Consider the following 22727-nt stretch of genomic DNA (forward strand, 5'->3'; position numbering starts at 1 on the left):
AAGCGACCAATAAAACTATGTTATCTTCGAGAACAAAAACAATCTAACAACCAATTAAAATACTATATATATATAATAATATTATTATATATATTTAAATTCTTCAACTTCAATTACAGGTCTCCTGATTAATTCATTTATCACTAAATCGTCCAACTGACACGTAGAGACTGTACTTTAATAATATATTAAAAAATAGATTATATATATAGTTGTACGAATTATTTTATTACAGTTTTATATTGACACGAGTAATAGCGTCGGTTTACAACTGAAGCCAAACTCTGGTTTCCCCTTCGCACGCGTGAACTGCCCCTCCCCGCCCATGCGACCGCGTCCTGTACCCTCAGGGTCCGCGTCGCGCAACCACCACCGCCAGATCCGACCGGCATCTAACCGTTCTCCAATCCGCCAGATCCGGACAACGGCGGCCGTCTTCTCTATCCACCCGGCCGCGAGATCGCGCAGGAATCGGGCAGCGCGTCCTCATCCGCCTTCCTTCCCCTGTTTCATCTCCGCCTGGGAGGCGTCCACGAGTTTCTTTTTTTTCAGCCGCCCGCTAGATCCCTCTCTCCCTTCGGGTCACCTTCGTCTATGGATCTTGATCGAAACTGAGCGGCACCAGCGAGTGCCCCTCCTCCGCGTCGCCACTCAGTGTCGAATGGTCGAGCAGCTTGACGCGAGCGAGCAGAGCCGACCTGGTTCTCCTCGCGCGAGCTGCAAGACCGCCGCCTGCCCCTCTTCTGTCGAGAGCCACCAATTAGTTTCTCTAGCAGTGAGGAACGGAGGCGGCAAGATCTGCAAGCAGTGCTTGCCGCTGCGAGGGCAGAAGGCAGTCAGCTGAGATATTGTCTTCGTATTTTGAGTTTAGCCGCCTCCATCCATCTACAGTGGTTGAAGAAGAGTATGGGGATCGATTTAGTGGCTGCAAGTTTTCGCCTTTCTATTATTTTTCGTTTTCCTTTTGTCGATTGTTGCCGCCGTGGGCTAATTTTTATTGTTGGATGTCAAATTGATGCAGATTTCCTCATTGCCCCGTGAAATCTCCGAGGAGATGGAAATGGAGCTGTAACCGTGGTGTTACATCCTTGAGAATTTAAGTGTGTAGATTCAGGTGTGATCTTGTATTTACTATTTCCATTTGTTTCCTTTTTTTTCCTTGGCTGAAGCAGCGAGGAAACCACCCCAAATCTCATCTTCGGTTTCATTTCTCTTACAGTGGAGAAGGTGGGAGGGTCTGATATTTCCTGCAGTGAGGCTTCAGGCCATGGGAACTGAAGCTCTCGTAGAAGACTGAGGTGAAAGGTCCGAGCTTGTCTTGTTGAGAAGTGATGGATTTGAATCAAGGATGTCCATTCTGGGATCCAGAACCTTGGGCTCCAGTCACGATGGAAACACCTGTGCCCAGCAAGTTGGAGATGAGCTTGTTTGACATTTGGAATGGGAACAGCAGTGGCGGCAGCAACATCAGCCATAGCTCTTTTCTGGGATCGAGTTCCTCAGTTGCGACGGGTTATTTTGACCAATTCCAGGATTCAGGTGCTCCGGCGTCTGCATTGGGTTATTCCAGTCAGGTTTACATTCCCCAAGCCAGTAGTTACAGTATGAGGCCTGGCATGGCGACCACCGGTGACTCTTCTGTTGGATGGCAACAGACACCTCACACAAACCTGATGGCCTTTGCAGACGCAGCAGCCATCTCTAACAATTCACCATTTTTCTTGCCATTAATTCAGTCAGGCAACAACCTTGGAGTTGCTGCTACTCCTAACACATTGTCGCCTGATAAAGATTTTTTCCTGAAACTAGACCATCATAACTGTAAGTAATTCTTACACCTGATGATGATCCATTTTGTCATTGTTTAAATTGAATTTATTTTCTTGCATGTTTGTAGATGGATTGGCTGACAATTCAACACCCAATACTAATTCATTGATGGGAAAAACAATAAGCATGGGTGGAGCAGATGCGACACCATATCCATGTACACCAGTATGTTTGGAGAAAAATAAATTTGTGCAAGATTATTCACTTTGCCAATTCATCGACCTATTAGATGATAGTTCAAATGCACAAGATAAGTGGGACAGTACATGCATGTCACAATCTCCAGTTCCAAAGCAAGTGGAGTTTGGCATTTCAGAGTTTGTATCACCACCTCCTTCGTTACCAGTTATACCAAATTCAGGAATGGAAATGCCGCCTGAGCTACTACTCTCTCTTCAACAATCAACAGAAGTTGAGGCTGCTGTTATACCTGAAGAAGTTCATGATCAAAGACGGAACCAAATGACACAAGGAAAGCTGCAAAACAGTGATTTTGACCTGAACAAGATGCCACAACAGAAGCCTAAAATGAAAAAACACAGACCTAAGGTCATTCAACAAGGCAAACCAGCTAGAATGCCAAAACCAACCACTCCTATGCCCAAAACCCCCTCTCAAAAGCGTAAGTACGTAAGAAGGAAAAATGCCCAAGCCTCTTCAGAGATCCTATGCGACAAACAAGGTGAAACTACTCTACCACACTGTAATGCTGATTTAGGTTCTTCAAATGATATAGGAAGCAACTCATTGCATAAGAGGAACTATGTGGTTAGCGACGAGAACACTTTATTTAATTCAATCAGCAATCCACATGGAGCAACTGATCCACAGTATATCTGCGGGACTAGCTCAGTTAGAAGAAGGTTGGTCTTTGAATCAGATAGAAATGCTGTTGAATTATCAAAAGTGATGTCTGCATACAATCTGGAATCTCTAGATCAAGCGACGTGCCCTTCTGGCAACACTACTAACAGGAATGCAGCAGTAAATATGCTTCATACTGGGTCTCTGGAGGTGATGGACAACTTACCACCAGTAATTCAATTTAGCCTCAACAGATCTATAGATGAGCTGCCAAATAATCAAATGAGTTTCACAGAGAAAACTGTAAAGACATATCCTCAAGCTGGCAGTGATGGAACAATTACAATTGACCAAGTTCACAATAGGTGTACAACGGTATCAGAAAATCCACCTACACCTCAGTCTACTAGAAGGGAAAATTTAAAAAAATTAGCTAGGAAAAAGTTCCTTAACAACACTCCAAACTTTGATTCACAGCAGACATTTAATTTGCTTCAGAAGAAGAAAAGAACTGACCATGTGCTTGAGGAATATGCATGTGCCAATGTTGGTGAGAAACTTATTGAATATAAGGATGCAAGTCACAATGAATCAGATTTATCTCAGGTATTTGATAAGCAGAGAGGAGAGAATGAGAACAAACTCAAATCATGTGTCACTTCTTCCTTGACACGTATGGTTTTGGATGCATCTATGAATATTTCTGTGGCTGATGTGAGAAATTTAGTGAACCTCAAAAACCAGCTAGATGCTGAAGATATTTTGTCTCTTTATCAAACTGAAGGCAACACAGTGACAAGATCAGATCTGAATCTTAGACCCGATTGTGTAACTCCTGCATCATCTGTGGCAGAGCATAACAATATGATGAAACCTGGTAAAGGGCATGGAAGATTGAATACTTTTGCGCATAACGAATTGTCAACTCCACCAGAAATATTTGGAGCTAAGGAGAAATATAGTGACAATCATGAGTTCAGCACTTGCCTGGAAAACCAAGTTGAGATGAAAAGAAAACGACCTAGGAAGAATAAAAATGCTCAAAATGGAACTCACATTACAGATATGTATCATGTGGATTTGCAAGGCCAAAAGGTGGCTTGTAGAGAGTTGATACCTTTTGAGTGTTGTCAGGGTCAAAAGACTACAGAGTTACCTATGTTTTCTACAAGGGATTTCAGAAAGCAGGGTTGCAATACTGTGAGTATAGATAGTTTAAATTCAGATGTGATGATACCATATACAAATTTGTTGGATGATGTCACTTGTAGGTTGAGAGATCTTAGGATTTATGAATCTGATCCAACTAATATACAAAATGCTATTGTTCCTTATGTTGGAGATGGTGTTATTGTTCCATATGAAGGCCCATTTGATCTCACCAAGAAACGACGCCCTCGACCCAAGGTTGATCTAGATCATGAGACAAATAGGGTCTGGAATCTTCTAATGGGGAAGGAAGTGGGTAACAATGATCAGGGAACAGATGTCGAAAAAGAAAAATGGTGGGAAGAAGAAAGGCAAGTTTTTCGCGGGCGCGTAGATTCATTCATTGCGCGAATGCATCTTGTCCAAGGTAACTTTCTTTCAGTTTGACTATTCAATACTGCTGGGCTATTAATGGTTTTTTTTCCTTTTAATTCAATGGTGTATTTGTGCAAATAGACACCAGTTTGAATGGTTTCAGTTCAGTGGCCAGTTTTTCCCCCAGTTTCCACTAATGCCTGTCCACTCAGTATAGTGGTTGTTTTTGGCGTACTGATGATCCATGGCACAGGCACCATGCAAAATTACAAAGACAATATAAATAATATTAAATTGTGCAGCACCATGACAGACAATTTGTTGAAGTTTATTAAACAATGAAATTATCTGAATTTTTAGTGTTCCTCACGATTGAGCATAATAGTGCAATTTCTATATATGTTTTGAAGTTGTCCAACTCCTAAACAATAAACTTGGCAATTTGAATAAAACAAAACAGTAATATGATTTTCTTACATGTACTACTAATTTTTTTAGCCCCTAAACATCAGTCAAGGCTTCTCATATAGTAACTAGGATGTGCTATAACTATTGTCTGTTTTGTTTTGAAATATTTAGCAAGCAATTTTCTGAATTAATGAAATTTTTTGGCGAAGAATTTGAATTCCGTTCTCATTTTCTAGGTCTTACAGCTCAGATCCACATTATAAATATGCATATTACTATATGAAAATGAAAGGGAGAGATTGTGCAGAACAGATCATGTGGTCAATAAGTTGTACTCCTTATTTGTCATCTATGTACCATATCAAATAGTCAAGAAAATTAACTTTTTATCTATCACATTTGTACCATATCAAACAGTCAATAATTTCAAGTGTTCTCTTTATCTAATCATATTTTTATAAAAAACTAGCCATGACTCCTTCAGTGCTTCATGTTCTATGAATATTACTTCTCTATTCTTTCGTCTTGTAGGAGATAGGCGTTTCACTAAGTGGAAAGGTTCAGTGGTGGACTCAGTAGTTGGTGTTTTTCTTACCCAAAATGTTTCAGACCATCTTTCAAGGTAAAACATAATAGAATAATTTCATTCTGGGACTTTGTACCCAATACTTTACCTATTTTTGCAAAATTCTCCATGTTTTTTGAAGATGTTAGTTTAATCCCTTCACTTTCTAGATCTGTTTTGGTTTGTGACCAACCCATATTCTGTTAGGACCACTAACATTGATCATCATGTGGTAGCTACATATGGCTATAAATCTTAATTGCAAAATAATTTTCTATTTTTTTGTTCTAATTTGCCCCCAAGTTCAACTTTTTCATGATGTGGCTACCACATGGACCCAATACTATATCACCTTTGATCAATGGTGAGCCTAATAATAAATTTGTCTTGCTAGCCAAACCAAGAGGAATCTTGGAATTTTTATGGCTAACCAACTTTAGGTGCTTTGCCAAAACCAACTGAAGTAGGGCAGAGTGAATTTCCAAGAAAATATGTAGAGTGGATGAGAAATCTAAACACAAATGAAATTTGGAAAATGAAATCTGTTTTCTCATTAGCTCAACTTCGTGCACTTTGATGATCATATTAATCATCACAGCTCTGCTTTCATGGCACTTGCTGCAAAATTCCCTCTAAAGTCAAGGTGCAAAAATTCAGAATTCATTGAACAAGATACATGTGGCAAGCACGAAGATAGCCGCATACCATGTCTTGATGGCATTAGCAAATTGCACGGACAGACAGTGGATAGACAGTTGCATGTCACAAGACCTTTGGTTGCTGGTGGGGATAAAACTACAAATAATAATGAGTTATTTTCTATTAATAATACTACTTGCACAATATATGACTGTTCTAAAGTTAATTATACAGGCTCAAAGGAAAATGTAATGGGTGCCAGTCATGAATCACCAGATAGAGAGTCAGACTCCCCAGACACACAGATAGGAGGATGTGCATGTGTAGCAGAGCCAGAAGACAGATGGTCAATGGAGGATGTTGGTTCCTCCCAAGACTCTGTTGTTTCATCTCAAGATTCTTCAGAAAATGCAGTTCAGATAATCGATCACATTGGGATAAATTCCTTGCCAAACATTAGAGCAGAAGATTTAATGGTGCAAAATTTGTGTCATGGTATTGACAAGTCAACTTCATTCACTGGGCTTTTAAACTATGTCTTGGATGTATCAGACAATCTCAGAAACAATAATCCATCCATTTTAATGCCTGTCATCAATTCTCAAGATCATAAGCATGCTGAGACAAATTTATCTGCCGCACTTCCATTGCCACATCTATTTGATGATTCTTCAAGTTCAGGATTAACAGTCATGGAGCATGTCAATGCACATACTAAGAGAAGCATGTCTCATCCTGATTCAAATCTATCAGAAATAAAAAAGGCAAACACAACTGAGAAATTAAGTTCATCCCATGAGCATTTAGTAGACAATATTTCTGGAGTGATACATTCACAGAATTTTGAAGCTTTTCCTGGGACTCAAACTGCCATTGGTTTATTTTCAGATGCATGCGAAAATTCTCTAAAACCTCTCTGTAGTGCAGAAGCAGAATCTTGCCTCAGAAAGCCATATTACTATCCTAGCAGCCTTGGAACTGAACTAAATGAAGCCTTGCTAGGTCAATCCATTTACCAGGGATGCTCTCTTATATCAGAAAATTGTTCAATCAAACTCCAACAAGAGGATAGAATTTGTGAGACTCGGAGCACCAAAAAGGCCACTGAATTTGACCTACAAAAGCAACATTATGATACCCAGCAAAAATCCCAAGTCTTGCATAATGACAAGGATCCATGGGAAATATCTAAGAGTCTCCAATCAGACTTGAAAAATGATGACGCTCTCATTTCAAATAGGTTATCAGCTGAAACACCAAAAAATAAAGCTAAAGTGAACAAGTTAAAGATTGATAATGAAAGAAAGGTCTATGACTGGGAAAGTTTGCGGAAAGAGGTATGTTATGGTGGCATTGAGAAGGAGAGAGACCTGCATAACATGGATTCAGTTGACTGGGAAGCAATAAGGTCTGCTGATGTAAAAGAAATTTCAGCGACCATTAGAGAGAGGGGAATGAACAACTTGCTGGCAGATAGGATAAAGGTATGCTTGACAAAATAACTTGTAAAATGTTTCTTATTTACCACTAGGTATAACATGATTATTTATTATGCTTTGGTTTGCATGCAGGATTTCCTAAATAGACTGGTCAGAGATCACGGAAGCATTGACCTAGAGTGGTTAAGGCAAGTTGAACCAGACAAAACCAAGTAAGAATATAGAAATGTTATGATAATGCTTGTTCTAACATACTATCTGAAACATGTTAATATTTTGTCAGTTTCGTAGACAGTAGATTCATTTATTTCATAATGCTTTACCTATGATTTTGATAATGAATATTAGTGAATGATAAGACAAATTACAAAACCTACATTGATTTATCTTCATCTTAACTTGTATCCATGTGTATTGCTATCATGGTTTGAAAACTCGTACCATGTTAGGTGAAACAGTTAAAATGTATTGTTCACTGAAACAGTTAAAATTTCTAACTGTGTCATAGTTTCGATCTTTGACTAGAACCAATATCGTGCCGACTCTCTGATGTATAGTGTCGGTGACAAATTGGATGTTAAAGGAGGAAGGAGATGAAGCAAAGGAATGAAACATTGTCTGCGCTGAGTGGTATCAAGTTTTTATGATTTATTAGAATGATATGTTTCAACCGTTTGGTTCGGCATGGTATAAGATTTAAAGCATGCATGCTTGACATATACAATGTCTCCTTCCTATGTTTCATCTCTTTTCTTCTTCAACTCCTATTGATTTCTGGCAACATGCATTGAAACATCGGCACGATACTGAAAGAGTATCATTCTAGTCAAAGATTAAAACTTCAGCATGCCTTAGAGATTTTGAACCTTGATTGTTATTTTAGCAAAGTGCCTAAATTTTGAAAATGGTTATGAGTGACAAGAATACTATGGCTGGATGAAGTCATGTATTAAGCTAAGCCAGCAGTCTGCTATAATCAATGGCCTGGAAGTTAAAATTTGTAGTACTGTCAGCAAAATTTCTTTATATAAATGAATCAAGAATAATTGGTAAATGGAATTATGCCTATTACTTCGCAACCTTGTGAATCTTGTTAGGATAGTGCATTATTTTATACTTCAAATGTTGTTTTGTAACTTTTTGCTACTGTTAGGGACTACCTCCTAAGCATACGAGGATTAGGACTCAAGAGTGTTGAGTGTGTGCGGCTTTTGACACTTCATCATCTAGCTTTTCCTGTAAGTTTTCCACTTTCTTTTGCTCAATAGTGTTTAGTAGACACATGTCTGCTTAAGATCTCAATTTTCACAGGTTGATACAAATGTTGGTCGTATAGCTGTCAGATTGGGATGGGTACCCCTACAACCTTTGCCTGAGTCCCTGCAGTTGCATCTGCTAGAGCTGTATGTTTGTTTATTTTATGAGTCATCCAACTTACCAAGATATTTTTTAAACTTTTTCCCTTTTTCTTTTAAAAGCTACCCTATATTAGACACTGTTCAAAAGTACCTTTGGCCGCGACTCTGTAAGCTGGACCAGCGGACTCTGTAAGTTCATATACCTTATTCCAAACAAAGTAATTTCACTAGAAACTATCAAACATTATATTCTGGAATTTTACAAGCTCCATTTGCCATTTTTGCATCAGTAGATGTCCCAAATTCATTATTAAAGCTTCTTATCACTTATGATTGACTGTTTACTCAGTAAAACCTGTGTACTTGACTGTGCAGATATGAGTTGCATTACCAAATGATTACTTTTGGAAAGGTGAAATTTATGAACTAGTTTGGAGGAACAACATATTATTTGTCATTTAGATTTATTATTTCAGATACATGTATTAATAGAACAAGTTTTGTGCAGGTTTTTTGCACAAAAAGTAAGCCGAACTGCAATGCATGCCCGATGAGAGGAGAATGCAAGCACTTTGCAAGTGCATTTGCCAGGTTTGCTTATGGAATAACATCTACTGCTTGACATTGTAGTACAAGAAGACCTATAAGATATATATATTTTTAACTAAAAAGGGTACACACAATAAAGAAACAACCATATTACAGTATTTCACCCATAAGATGTATTTTGGTATACTATCCTAGGCTCCTATCCATGTAGGAATGAAATGAAATATAATCACGAAGCCGATTTTAAATAGCTGTGACAAACATTACTTGATGAAGATGACAACGTTGTTCTTTCTATTGAGCAAATTCTGTAGGGATGGATGCAATCACATATAAACTTCGAACTTCAAGCCAAAAGTAGTTACTGAAAAAAATTCAAGAAGAGGGTGTGCACGTATAACTGGAATCCTATACACAATAGTCTTGACTGTTTTCCCCCCAAATAACATTTTTCTAGTCAACATGCAAGAAGCAAGTCGTTCATGGAGGTAGTAGAGTTATTAGGGTATGATTAGTGGGTTTTAGTTTTATGGTTTTGTCATGGATCTTATATATACTATGTAAAGGGGATTTTTTAACACCACTTTTCCAATGTGGTTGTCTGCGATTGGTTGGCATCACTTTTCCCAAAGAGATTTTCCACCCTTTATAGGAAACATATGGAAGTGAATATTTCCATTGGGTTTCCACAGTTTGTTTTCCCAAATTATTGATGTTTTTTTCCACCTCATTGTTTTCTCCATAACACAACCTTAATCTTTTCATGTGTTGCAGCACATGCTGCTTTATGGAAGCCCAATTGAGAAACTGGTCTTCAAAAGCTTTATCTCATCCTTTCAGTTTATCATTACCAGGACATCATCATGTGTTTTCCTTCTCACCTTTCATATGTTTACCATATGCTACTCCTTGCACTACTGCAAGAGAATTGTCCTAAAATTTCACTCGATCCTCTCTATCTCCATCTTTCCTCTATCAGCATGTTGCTCTTAGGCCAATATGTTGATACCTGCATGAGTGCTTTTCTTTTTTCATTATAGTCATGTCTTAATCATTTTAATTTCTAAGAACTTTTTAAGTTTATTGAACAAGCTAAACATACATTGTAACTATGCTCCAACTTAAGGGAATAATTTAGAGTTATTTGGGTATATGAGTCATATATAGTGGTTTAGGACCACATTGGTGTTTTAGGTTAGGATTTCTAGGCTGAATCTATGTATGATATGTAAGGGGTATTTCTTAGTAACAAGCAATGCAGTATTTTCTTTACACAAACTTAACAGATATAATTTACTAATTTCTACATGATATTAGAGCTCCTTTCGTAGATGGGAATTAGGAAAAATATTCCTTGATGGGGGGAGGTTGTTGATTCCAATGTGACAACTACCTTCCCTATCTCCTCGTCTCATCTCTCATCGTCCCTGCTCTCACTCATTCTCTTTTAGCGAGTGCTTTCTCTAGGTGCATGATCGTTCCTCATGTCTCACTTGCCTGAGTGACCATATATGTGAGCTGATTTCCTGAGATGACTTCCTCATGTTGATTCGATGACCATCATTTGCACTCACCTTGTTTGCATCTAATTTGCTAGCAGACATCTCTACCATTTGAGACAACATTTTTACTTAATCAACTTCTAATTGTTCTGTGATTTTAGTAACTAATTATTGCATTTTGTCAAAATTATTCCTCTAGAACCGTCTCTTCTCCTCTCTTTGCCCAAACTTCTTTTCAACAACATCATCTTCTTGCTTATTTTCAGCAGCGTCTTCTTATTTCCAGCTTTCATCAGTAGTTGTTTCTCTTACAAATTTGTTTCTTCTGTTTGCTTTGATCTATTTCTGTTCGCTTCTGTTCCTCTTTGTTTTCTTCCATCCAAGCAACTCCTTATGCTATTGGTATGTGCCTCTAGGTTTCTTCCTACTTTTTGCTATCTGGTCATTGTAATTGTTTTTCCTCCAATTCTTCAATCTTTTTTCCTTTTCCTCCAATTTTGTTGCTATGTTTGCATATTATTGTATGCACCACATTGACCTTAAGACCCTCATCGAGTGTCTTCCTACTCCCTTTCATACGTTCACCAATTGTTGTTGTATGTGTCGCTGCATAAAGAAGCCCACTCGAAAGATTTATATCTAGTGGTCTCACTTCATCCTTTATCAATGTGCTGATCTAAGGTGAAGGAATCATCTTTTGTATGCTCCAACTCTTTCTTAAGTTTTTTGCATCTGCATGTGAGTATTATGTTCTGGGTTTCATTATTGTCTTGCATAGTTTATAGTTTGCTTGTGAGAAGTTCTTTAGTTTACATAACAAGTCGAACATAGATGGTATCTATATTCTCTAGCATGAAAGGGGCAGCATTAGGTATTAAAGTCATTAGTGCATGTATGGTGGGATTAGTGGCATGAACACTGCACCTAATAACATGTGCATTAGGATTTTACAACATACCACACTTTGCCAAGAATTTACTATTGTCCTTGCTATGGTGTTCTTGCTAGGATAGTGTATCTTGTTGTTCCCACATTTGACTACTCAGATCCCAATAAAGGACCATCACATAACCAAGCTGTCAATATTGGACTCTCACATTGTAAGGCAAAATGAATGTCCGAGTATGCCATTATAAGTGTACAATAATCAATATCGATTATCAAGAACAAGATGATTTAGAAAGGGCAATGAAAAGTAACTTCTTATTAGGCTACTCACTAGTATGGTGTTGCTAGTCTGATGGCTGATCTGTTAATCTTTGAATTTATATGTCATGGTGTCAATTTTCAATAATATCATTTCCTTCTCTCGTACAATTTATGCCTGGCCAGAACTTTGACTATTTTAATTTAAAAAATTAAAATCTAAACAATTGATTAAAAAACCACGCATGTAATTAGAAGAATCTAAACTGCGTCGTGACCAACTGCAGTTTCTCGATTTACCTTCTTACAAATGGTCGTGGGGCCGATCTATGGTGGCGGATTCCACCTTTGCAGAAAAGAAGAATCATTGTTAACTAAAATTTGAAGTTCAATAGAATAAACAAAACATAATCTGTTAATCAACATTACTTGTCAAAATAATGAAACATAAGATACATTATTAAATAACTTTATCAATGTTCTATATAGACATGTAATTGCTATACTCTATATACATAGGCTCAATACAATTTTCATAACTTCACTATTAATGTATTGATTCTTGTTGCAGTGCTAGATTGGCACTCCCAGGACCAGAGGAAAAAAGCTTAGTGGGTATGTCTGTGCCCATTGCCTCTGAAACCAACCATGTACTGGGTGTCAATCCAAGACCTGCATATCAGATTGAGGGAATCAGTGACTTGCAGGCCATAACTGTTCAAGAAAACTATGGACCTATCATTGAGGAACCTGCAACACCAGAAGCTGAATGTGGTCAAATAGAAGAACGGGAAATCGAGGATGCTTTTTATGATGATCCAGATGAAATTCCTAGAATTAAACTAAATATTGAAGAATTCACACAGAACTTACAAAGTTATATGCAAGCAAACAACATGGAGATTCAAGATGTTGACATGTCAAAGGCTCTAGTCTCTATCAACCCAGGGGTTGCTTCAATTCCCATGCCAAAGCTCAAGAATGTTAGCCGCCTACGAACAGAGCATCATGTGTAAGTATTTCAAGGCTGGGTTTATCTTAAGTTATCAAAAAATAGCCATGATTTCCATATTCAAACTTTTTTTTTAAATGAAATATGTCTATTTCAAGTGAAACAAACTTATCTAATTGTCTTCAATACAGATATGAACTTCCAGATTCACACCCTCTCTTGGAAGGGGTAAGTTCCCTTATAGACAATATTTATCATTACTCTTGGTGGTGATTTTCATCTATTAATCTTACGTCACAGTTGGATGCAAGAGAGACAGATGATCCTTCTTCCTATCTACTGGCTATATGGACTCCAGGCAAAACTCATTCTACTGATTGAAAACTTTAATCTGAAATTAACTTCCTCTTTTTGACATTGTTGAAAATATTTTTAGGTGAAACTGCACAATCTACAGAACCACCACAAGCATCTTGCAACTTGCACGAAACAGGTGCATTATGCAACATGGCAACATGCTTTACCTGCAGCAGTAGACGAGAAGCACAGGCACAGATTGTTAGAGGAACAATTTTGGTAAACATTTTGACCTGTTTATCGGTTTTGGATTATTTTCAAAAGAATTATTGACAAATGTTAATCTTGTGTGTACTTGGAGAGAAAGAAAATAGTTTTGGTTGAAGGAATGGAAAAAAGAAAAATTATTCGGAGGGAAGTTTACAGGGAAGATTTTTCTTTCATTTCCTCCTGGTTTAGGTGGAAATGAAATGATGCTGGGCTTGAACTTCTCTCCTCATTTTCTTCCCTTTTCTTCTGTTTACAATTTTCTGGACTTGTTCCTTTTCCTTTCTTTTTCATCCAAGTAAACACAAAACCAAAGAACAAGGAAAGAAAGAAAATAAAATAGAAAGTGTAAATTTTCAATACTGACATCAGATTCTTTCTCTCTTAAATTGTCACAAACAGATTCCATGTCGAACAGCTATGAGAGGATCTTTTCCACTCAATGGAACCTATTTCCAAGTCAATGAGGTGATAACTTATCTGATCACGAAATTGATGATATGCATTGCCCTTTAGGAATAAAACTATAATTTGAAAATAGTCGTCCCTAGAAACAGGTGGGTCTGTATTTGGTTTTTTTACTAGCAATGTTTGCATCAATGCAGGTCTTTGCAGATCACGAGACAAGCCAGAAGCCAATTGATGTACCCAGGGACTGGATATGGAATCTGCCTAGGAGGACAGTTTATTTCGGAACATCAGTGCCATCTATATTTAAGGGTATGAATGCAGCATCTGTTTCATGGTTTTGAAACTTACTAAGATGCATTCTTGCAATAAAATAATATTTGCCCATGCTTTTCAGGTCTAACTACTGAGGAGATACAACTTTGCTTTTGGAGAGGTATGCAGTGATAATTGTTAATTGCAGTGTTCATTGCTTTGATAATAAATAAGTTATTGAGTGAATCCCAATTTCTGCATGGCATACAGAAACACAATAGGACGAGCAAGTACAGATAACTGAAAATGTAACTAGGACAAACATAATATTTTTACCATGATAATAATTACTATGCACGACTTATAGATATTAGTGAATAGACTTCCATGAACTAAAGAAATAGGTAGGAGTTAGGATCAGTTTGTTTCTTCAGAAAATAATTTTTGAATCTTCAGCATTTGGTGCAATGCAAAATCATCCATATTATCCTCCAATGCATTTGGAATCCTTCTCTGCCCCCTCCTTTGACACTTCGATAGCTATTGATGCCTCTCAAGGCTGAGCTTAGTAAGGCGGACATCCTTCTAGTGGAGCTCCAGCCACTCTTTGTACACTTCCTCCAGGTCGAGCAGGTGCAGGGCAGGGCTCCCTCAAGGTGGATCAGGTGCGAATTGAGCTTCCCTTCTATTTGACAGTGTCCTCTCACAAGTCTGCTTGAGGCGGAGCAAGTGCTGATCAAGCTACCTCTGGCAGACTAGGTGGGAATTGAGGTGAAGCTTGATTTGGTGATGTAGGCATGAATTGAACAGGCATAGCTTAAGCCTGCAGATAAGGCATGGCACAAGGAGACTTAAAACTTATTGTCAGGAGAAAGGCAGCATAAGTAGCATTATAATAGCAATGGCACTATGGTAGAGCTCATTGCAAGGAGGATTCTTTTTCTTATATTTCAATCCTTATCCAAGAAATGATTGATTGATGAAAGTGATTGTCTCCCTCGATTGTGTTTATACTGCTAGTTAAATTCTTAGAATGCCCAAAGATGCTACCTTGACTGTCTAACAGATTCAAATATTTTTGCAGGATTTGTTTGTGTGAGAGGATTCGACAGAAAAACAAGGGCGCCAAGGCCGCTCTATGCAAGATTGCACATTGCCGCAAGCAAGGCACCGAAAAATGACAAACAAGATAAAACCAAGCTATCAAAGAAGGCGGCAACCAAGACGAATCAGAATGGATCTGCTTGAAACTCAGTAACTGCTGCAACACCAGGACTAACCATCCGTTTAGAGGTGCTGACATTGAATTATAAATTTGATGATTCAATAATCTGAAGCTCAAAATAAGCAAACCCTTCTGACAGCAGAGCTAATTGTTGTTTCTGCATTCAACTCATTCATGCCATCCATTTAACTTATGAACAAGCGGAGGACTTCTCAACGCTGATCGTGAAATAATCTTTCAGACGAATTGTTGATTGTTTCACTAAGAAGAATGCTAGTCTGATTCATTTTTTTAATTATTTTCATTTGTAGTTACAAGACAGTCTAGAAAACTTTGTTGTAGTTGAAGTAGCTTGCATTCCATCAGCTTAACTTGACTGAACCAAGAAATGGATGCTTTCAGAAAAAAAAAGTGAAACATCTACTTAATTGATCCTTCTGGTTCCAAAAGCATATGGACAGATGTTCTGTGGTTTTTGAAATAACGATTTGAATTGTTCTAAAATGCATCTATAGGTTCTTGGTTACTCGAAGGGCACTTTCGCGATGGCCAAGAAGAAACATTAATGTTTTCAATTTTCTTGTGGCAATAGGATTAGGTCGAAGAACAAGGCAATCGAGGTGATCGCAACTATGACACATTGCAAAGAGAAACTTTGACATATATTTTTAAAGATGTTGATATGATTTCATATATTTTGTGTATTAATAAAAATATATTTAATATATAAATGGATAAAAACCTACCTATATTTAATATACACAAATAAATAAAAATTAAATCAATTGGTTAATCAATTTAACCAAGATAACACATAAGGGCATATGTAACGGGGCGTTCAACGCCCGTTCAATGCCTCGTTATAACACCCCACAGCAGTGTGGGGTGTTAAAATTCTTTAACGCGTTCAATCCTTTGAACGCGTTAAAGGATTGCGGGGTGGGCCAGGCTGGCCCACCCCGCATGCTTTTTTTATTTTTTTTATTTGTTTATTTTTATTAAATGGTTATTTTTAACGGTTAATTTTAATTTTTATTAAAAAAATATAAATTTTAAATTTTAAAATTAAATAAAACGGTTAGTTTTTAACCGCTATTTTTTAATGGTTATTTTTTAACGGCCAATTGAGTGGATAGTGGGACCCATAAATAATGAGTATTAACGTTAATAGGAATGTGAGTGAAAAAGGTATGATGTTATAACAAGTATGTGGCAGTGTATCCCATGCGCTTTAATGAGGTCGAAGACATTATAACGCCCTTGCATTGTGGATGCTCTAAGAGCATCCCAACGGATGCGTTAATGGGGGTATTATAACACCCTTTGGTATTAAACACCAATATGGAGGGGTGTTATAACACCCCTCCACTTGAACGCGTTCAAGTGCTAGTGGGGTGGGCCAGCCCTCTGACGGGTTTATCCCACATGTAATTTTTTAATTTTTAATTATATTTATTAGACGGTTAGTTTTAATGGCTATTAACGATTAGTTTTAATTTTTATTAAAAAATTATAAATTTTAAAATTAAAAATTAAATAAAACGGTTAGTTTTTTAACGACTATTTTTTAACAGTTAGTTCAACATTTTTTAAAATTATAAATTTTAAGATGATTAAGTAGATGGTGGGACCCATAAATAATGAGTGTTAATGTTAAAAGGAATGTGAGTAAAAGAGATATATTGTTATAATAAGTATGTGACAGTAGACCTTATGCTTTTTAATGAGGTGAAGGGTATTATAACGAGGATGGATTATGGATGCCCTAATTAAATAATTCAACTTTAATTAATTTAATAAATTAATAATAATTTAATCAAACAACATAAAAATAATAATTATCAAGATAAATTAGATAATTTAAATTTAATTAATAATTTAAAATTAAATAATCAATACAATTCTAATAATAAGATAAATTCAAATTCCACCCAGATAAATACTAAAATTAATAATTTAACTAATAAAAATTTAAAATTAAAATTTAAAAATTCTTATTATTTAAATTTAAATATTAAAAATCTAAAATTAAATAAAAAATTAATTATAATCGTGTATCATTTAATTATGAAATAATTAATAATTTTAAAAATTCAAAAATATAAAATTAATTATCAAAATTCATGATTTATAAAATAGGATACAATTAATATTTTTTAGCAAGAAGATAATACTAATTTTTTTATATTTAAATAGTTGATTTTAATAAATAATTTAGCTGCAACTGCGTTGTTGGATGGCAAGACTGTATCCGAATCTTACAACAACTTGTTGAGTTATGTACGGCGGAAAGTGGATTTCGCTCCGTTTGATCTTTTCAAGCACGAATCTTGATGCACCACCAACTTGGCTCTTCTATAGAGAATGCGTCTCTATAAACAACTTTGAGATATGTACTGCAGAAAGTGGGTTTCGCTCCGTTTGATCTCTTCAAGCACGAATCTTGATGCACCACCAGCTGCGCTCTTATACATAGAATGTGTCTCTGTAAATATGGATTGTAAATAGGGATGAGCAAAAATTCGGTTAAATCGAATAAATTGATCAAATCAAATCAAATTTTTAATTCGGTTCGGTTATTTCAGAATTTTGATTATTTTGCTCCCGGGGCATAGCTGAGTTGGTTACGACATAGCAGACTTGCAGAAGAGGGCAAGGGTTTGAATCCTGGCGGAGCCAGGCAATACCCTCCTGCATCGTGACCAAGTTTCTCGATTTACCTTCTCACAGATGGTCGTGGGGCCAACCTTGTAGGGCCGCGCGCTAAGGTGGCGGATCCACCTTTTGTAGAAGAATTTCGATTATTTTTTCTAAAAATTTGGTTAATTCTTCGGTTAATTCGGTTCGATTTCGGTTTTAAAATTTCTTATTCGATTAAATCGAATAAACCAAATTAATCGAATTAGAAAAATAATTTATAAATTTTAAATAAATAAATTTATAAATCCTAGTAAAATATTCATAATATTTAAAAAAAATTGGTTAATTCGGTTGAAAATCGAATTTACTGATAAAATATCGGTTCGGTTTGTTTGATTTTTATTGAAAAATTTGATCAGTTCGATTGGTTAAAAAAATTAATTTATTCGGTTTTCGATTAATTCGATTCGGTTCGATTTGATTTAATCGAATACTGCGGAAAGTGGGTTTCGCTACGTTTGATCTCTTCAAGCACGAATCTTGATGCACCACCAACTTGGCTCTTATATAGAGAATGCGTCTCTATATAAGCTTTGGCTTTCCAAACTATCACCACGCCGGGGAATGACGGCACGGGAGCAAGTTAACGAGACAATGCGGGAAGGAGAGATGCCATCGGTAGGTCGTGTATATATTTTTTCCTTTCTCTTCTAGAGAGGTCGTGTATATATATATATATTTTCTTTCTCTTCTCTTAGCGCTCCCTGTTTTGTAAAATGGTTAATTTAGAGATGCATCGCTTTTATACTACCAATACTAAAATCTGTATGACATGATGATGATTGCCGATTGTGTTTCCTCATTTTGTTTGAAGACCCTTTTCTTGTCATGCAAAAGGTGGAATTTAAATTGTATTATTATTATTATTATTATTGCAAGATACAGGTGAAGTGCGACGAGTTAATGCCGATTGTGTTCCCTCATTTTATACTTTTATTCATCAACCACTTGTGAGAGATTAATTTTCCACCCGTTATAAAAGCTAGACGAGTTGATTTGATAATCAATATTCCTTTTTTTAAAAAGTATATAAGAGTTAGATTGTCCTTATTAAGGATTGCATCTAGATCCATCTCTTTTCTTGAATTAAGGCTAGAGCTATAGAACTTGGATCCATCAATCTAAGTAAGAAACGATGTGCCTTGAAATTTCTTGTCATTTTATGATTAACGAAGTTGTTCGTTTTGTTATGTAACACTGTAATTTAAGTTCCATCATTGTGCAGGATGTAATTCAATCTCGTTTAAAAGGCTTGCCTGATGGATGGGTTTCTGAAATCAGATACTCAAGACTTGGTAATTCAACATTCAAGGTACTATATATATCTTGGTTCTCGTAGTTGATATGCTTAATCATATTTGTTTCCAATATTGAATGAATAACTGTTAGTAAAATGTGAAAATATCCTTTACTGATGTACTATATTATATTTAACCCAAGATTTTGTTCCCAATTCTCTACTTTCAGATATTTCTTTCCTATTTCTTCTCCAAAACTAGTGATAAGATCCCTCCATGTGACCCCAAATAATTATGACAAATATTGATTTTGTTCTATTTCTTCTCCTTGCCTTGTATTATGTATTCAGTAGCAAAATCTTAGGTGATTGTGCATCATTGTGTAGCTATAGCTATCTCTCTTGTGTAATCATTTTATGTTTGCTAGATTTTTTTTTGTTTGGATAATCTCATTGTTGGATGGAGTTTCATTTTTGTACTTCTTTATAGGTGTACATCGATCCAAAAAGTGGATATGAGTTTCGGTCCTTGAAGGATGCTCATCGTTATATACTAACTGAAGATATTTCTCGTTGTGTTGTTAAACCCCAGAAAAGAAAATCATTTGAGCCACAAACTGAAGGAAGGGAATTACCTGTGAGTTCATACTTTCATCAATGGAAATGCTTTTCACAATGATTGCTCCTTTATAAACTTCTCTTATAGTGATTAGGTTTACATTTATAACAAGAATTTTCCATGGCAAGTTTTTTTAAGCATGGAAAAAAAAAGTGACAGCAGCATGCTAACTGACGTAATGATGCAGGTCGAATTGATTGAATCTTGTCTGGAAGGCTTGCCTAATGGATGGATCATGAAGAAGAGAAAGTCAAGACTTAGTATTTGGGAATATAATAACTGTTTTTGTGTGACTTAATTAACCGGTTTGGCAATAAACAATAATGCTTAGATAAATTGGAAGGCAATTGGAACTTGGAAGGGTACCTTTGATTAGCATTGTCCACATAGAAAGAAAACTTATTCCGTTCTAATACTCTGATAAGGAAGAATATCTTAAAGAATAGGAATGGAGGTAGATTTGTATATATATTCTTTGTCTTCCTATCCTAAACAAAGTTTATGGTACATTTTTTAATGAATGTTGACACCAAGATCTGTTTCAACTGCACAAACAGGCTGTCTGACTGAATAAGCATACATGACATAGATTAAAGACATGTGAATGCCTATGTTAATATTTTTCTTTGTGAACTAAACGTCTTACTTTTATTTACTGCTATGTGAAAATTAAAATGTAGTTGATAACTAAAAGCTTGGTTATAAGGCTGTTATCCTTTTCAAAAAAGTAGCATCTAAAGTGTCAATGAATGTCTCATTTATGAGTATGCAAGTGTGGATAATAAAATCCAGTAAACATTTGATGGATGTCAATTGAAGATGTGGTCATTTTCTAATCTTGATATCATCAGATCTTATCTATTGTTTTAGTGCTTGCAACAGTTTATTATTGAATATTACTAGTTTTGTAACCTTTCTTGGAGTTCAATGGTGGCATAAGATTCAAATAGTTGAACACCCCAATAGGGGACATAATTACCTCACTGTGATACAAAGGAATATGATAATAGGAACACATTTAGGATTGTTTACTCGTGAAAAAACTAGATATTTGTCCATGTGGTGCATGGGCATTATAAATATTTATCCAAATTCCTAAAATTGGATAGAGAAAATAATAAAGATGCCGAGGTGAACAACAATGATCAAGTATATATCTTAATCATGCACCTAAACTATTTGAGTTTTACTTGTTTTGTGTTTGTATTATGCCATTGAAATATCGATCAGAGTAGTTCTAGTGATCTGAAATGACTATAAATTGGCACTGTGTGAAACTTATTGTGAGAAGAGTACTGTTTGTCTTTGTAAATTGAGCAGGTTAGCCTTGGTTCAACTTTAACCAAATGACTTGAACTAGGCAGTCCATAAGTTTTCCTATATTTGCTTATAAAATTGGCATTACTACTAAATTTACATTCGTCTTAGGTTAGAGGCTTGATAAAACAAGCAATCTTTTGTCTTATGGCCAATTTATACATCAGAGGCATTTGCTACTTAATACTTTTTTATGTTTTTAGTATTGGTAGTTTTTTGATAATATGTATCCCATATTTTTGTGAAGGTAGGTTTTGAGCGTAGGAACTTAACAACATTCAAAGTTGTTACTGATTTAACATCTTTGTAAGTTGAGTTTTATCAGATCCTAACAAGTTTTACATATGCACAGAGCCAACGTGGAGACTGGTTACCTCCTGGTTGGGTTATGAACACCATAACACAATATGGAGGGAAGTGTCATGGAATGAAGAAAAAGGTATTAGATAAGTTTCAAGTTACTATTTTACTTTGATTCCATTTTTGTCATTGTTTCCTCATTTAAGTAGATGTAGCCCAAACTTTGCAAGTTATTTTTAGTCACTTATATCAAGATAAGTTCTAAGACCTATTTGTGATGAAAAGAAATATGATAACAGGAACACATCTAGGATAGTTTTGTGAAAATAATAGGTTGATTAATCGTTTGATATATGCCAATTGAAGATGTGTTTTTAACAGAAACAATATGGATAATTACATTTCTCTTTCCTATTCTAGATCTATTGTTATAATCAATCCACCTCTTGATGATCATAAGGAAAATGATAGCAGGAACACATCTAGGATAGTTTAACATTATGTGAAAATACAGGTTGAATTATTTTATGGTCTGGAAATGCTTTGTTTAACATTTCACCTTCTTCTTGTAGAGCTATTATAATCCATCCACTGGATTGAAATTCTATTCGAAGGTCAAATTGCTTCAGCATCTTAACGCTCAAAAGGTTTTAATACCTGAAATCAGAGAAACCAGCAGTGTTCAAACAAGCTACTTCAACAATGCTAGCTCTCCAACCAATCATCAACAGAGTCAAATCAACAACACCTTCAATGTTGTTTGCTCCTTCCTTAAACTTCTTTTGTAATTTATTAATCTTCAAAGGCAAGGTTAGCATGGAAAAATAAGTGATAACAAAATTTAGCTTGCCTTGTGGTGCAGGTCCTAACTGAAGTTTCTTCAAAGACCTTGCCAAATACATGGAGAACGGAGATAACAAATTCACAAAAAGGTGCTCCAGAATACCAGGTACTATAGTTTAGTGGATGGTTAATGTGTTTAATCAACCTCATTCTTGTAAGAGTCGTGAATTTTTTCATGCTTCGCATGGGAAAACAGAGAAAATTTAGGTTAAAAATTTTCCATAAGTGGATGGTTTTAAGAGTTAATGTTAGTAAATAAAAAGATTTAAATGCACAATGTTAAGCTTGCTTTCCGGAATATTGCATTTCCCTTGAAGATATTTTGATCGTGTGGTGTGTGTTCTCATAGATTTTTGTTTGCAGGTTCCATCATCCATAAGATTTGAAAGGGAAGATTGTGGTCCGAGTAGATGCCATTCATATCAGTCCTGATTTAGATGTGAAGATAATGGCAGATATGAGAGAATCAAGTTCCATCAAGTTTGCCTTCTCAAGGTGAATGCCAACCCTTTTTAGTAGAAAAGCATGTTTTAACTTTTAATA

General features: G+C 36.0%; 2 protein-coding genes across 4 annotated transcripts in view; both read left to right on the forward strand.

The window, feature by feature from the left end:
* Positions 1-1027: 1027 nt before the first annotated feature.
* Positions 1028-15466, forward strand: LOC141814329 (protein ROS1A-like). Of its 3 annotated transcripts, none has more exons than XM_074702270.1 (20): positions 1028-1114; positions 1220-1821; positions 1898-4210; positions 5098-5188; positions 5730-5914; positions 5993-7254; positions 7342-7421; positions 8363-8447; positions 8521-8612; positions 8688-8756; positions 8943-8979; positions 9076-9158; positions 12336-12776; positions 12908-12944; positions 13017-13074; positions 13153-13292; positions 13683-13748; positions 13886-14000; positions 14086-14124; positions 15028-15466. In XM_074702270.1, exons 2-20 carry the CDS (start codon positions 1332-1334, stop codon positions 15189-15191), a joined length of 5847 nt encoding a protein of 1948 aa, XP_074558371.1. In that variant the 5' UTR covers positions 1028-1114; positions 1220-1331; the 3' UTR covers positions 15192-15466. The 3 variants fall into 3 exon arrangements, with proteins under 3 accessions (XP_074558371.1, XP_074558372.1, XP_074558370.1); XM_074702271.1 differs by having other exon boundaries at positions 6005-7254; XM_074702269.1 differs by having other exon boundaries at positions 5730-7254.
* A 2966-nt stretch (positions 15467-18432) lies between these two features.
* LOC141814479 (protein ROS1A-like) overlaps positions 18433-22727 on the forward strand; it is a 7701-nt gene continuing 3406 nt past the window's right edge. Inside the window, 6 exon segments of the mRNA XM_074702438.1 lie at positions 18433-18486; positions 19094-19180; positions 19596-19742; positions 21367-21480; positions 22204-22290; positions 22579-22679. Coding sequence (XP_074558539.1) covers positions 18433-18486; positions 19094-19180; positions 19596-19742; positions 21367-21480; positions 22204-22290; positions 22579-22679 — 590 coding nt within the window.

This window comes from Curcuma longa, chromosome 21, assembly GCF_044706935.1.
Source record: "Curcuma longa cultivar G26 ecotype Majalengka, Jawa Barat chromosome 21, ITB_CL_G26_1.1, whole genome shotgun sequence".
Lineage (NCBI taxonomy): Eukaryota > Viridiplantae > Streptophyta > Magnoliopsida > Zingiberales > Zingiberaceae > Curcuma > Curcuma longa.

Bases quoted from the DNA above. Each gene is read 5' to 3' on its own strand.
- LOC141814329 (XM_074702269.1), top strand. From the start codon at position 1,332: ATGGATTTGAATCAAGGATGTCCATTCTGGGATCCAGAACCTTGGGCT. The intron at 7,422-8,362 runs GTAAGAATATAG...TGCTACTGTTAG, and splicing joins GTTGAACCAGACAAAACCAA to GGACTACCTCCTAAGCATAC. The intron at 8,980-9,075 runs GTGAAATTTATG...AGTTTTGTGCAG, and splicing joins AAATGATTACTTTTGGAAAG to GTTTTTTGCACAAAAAGTAA.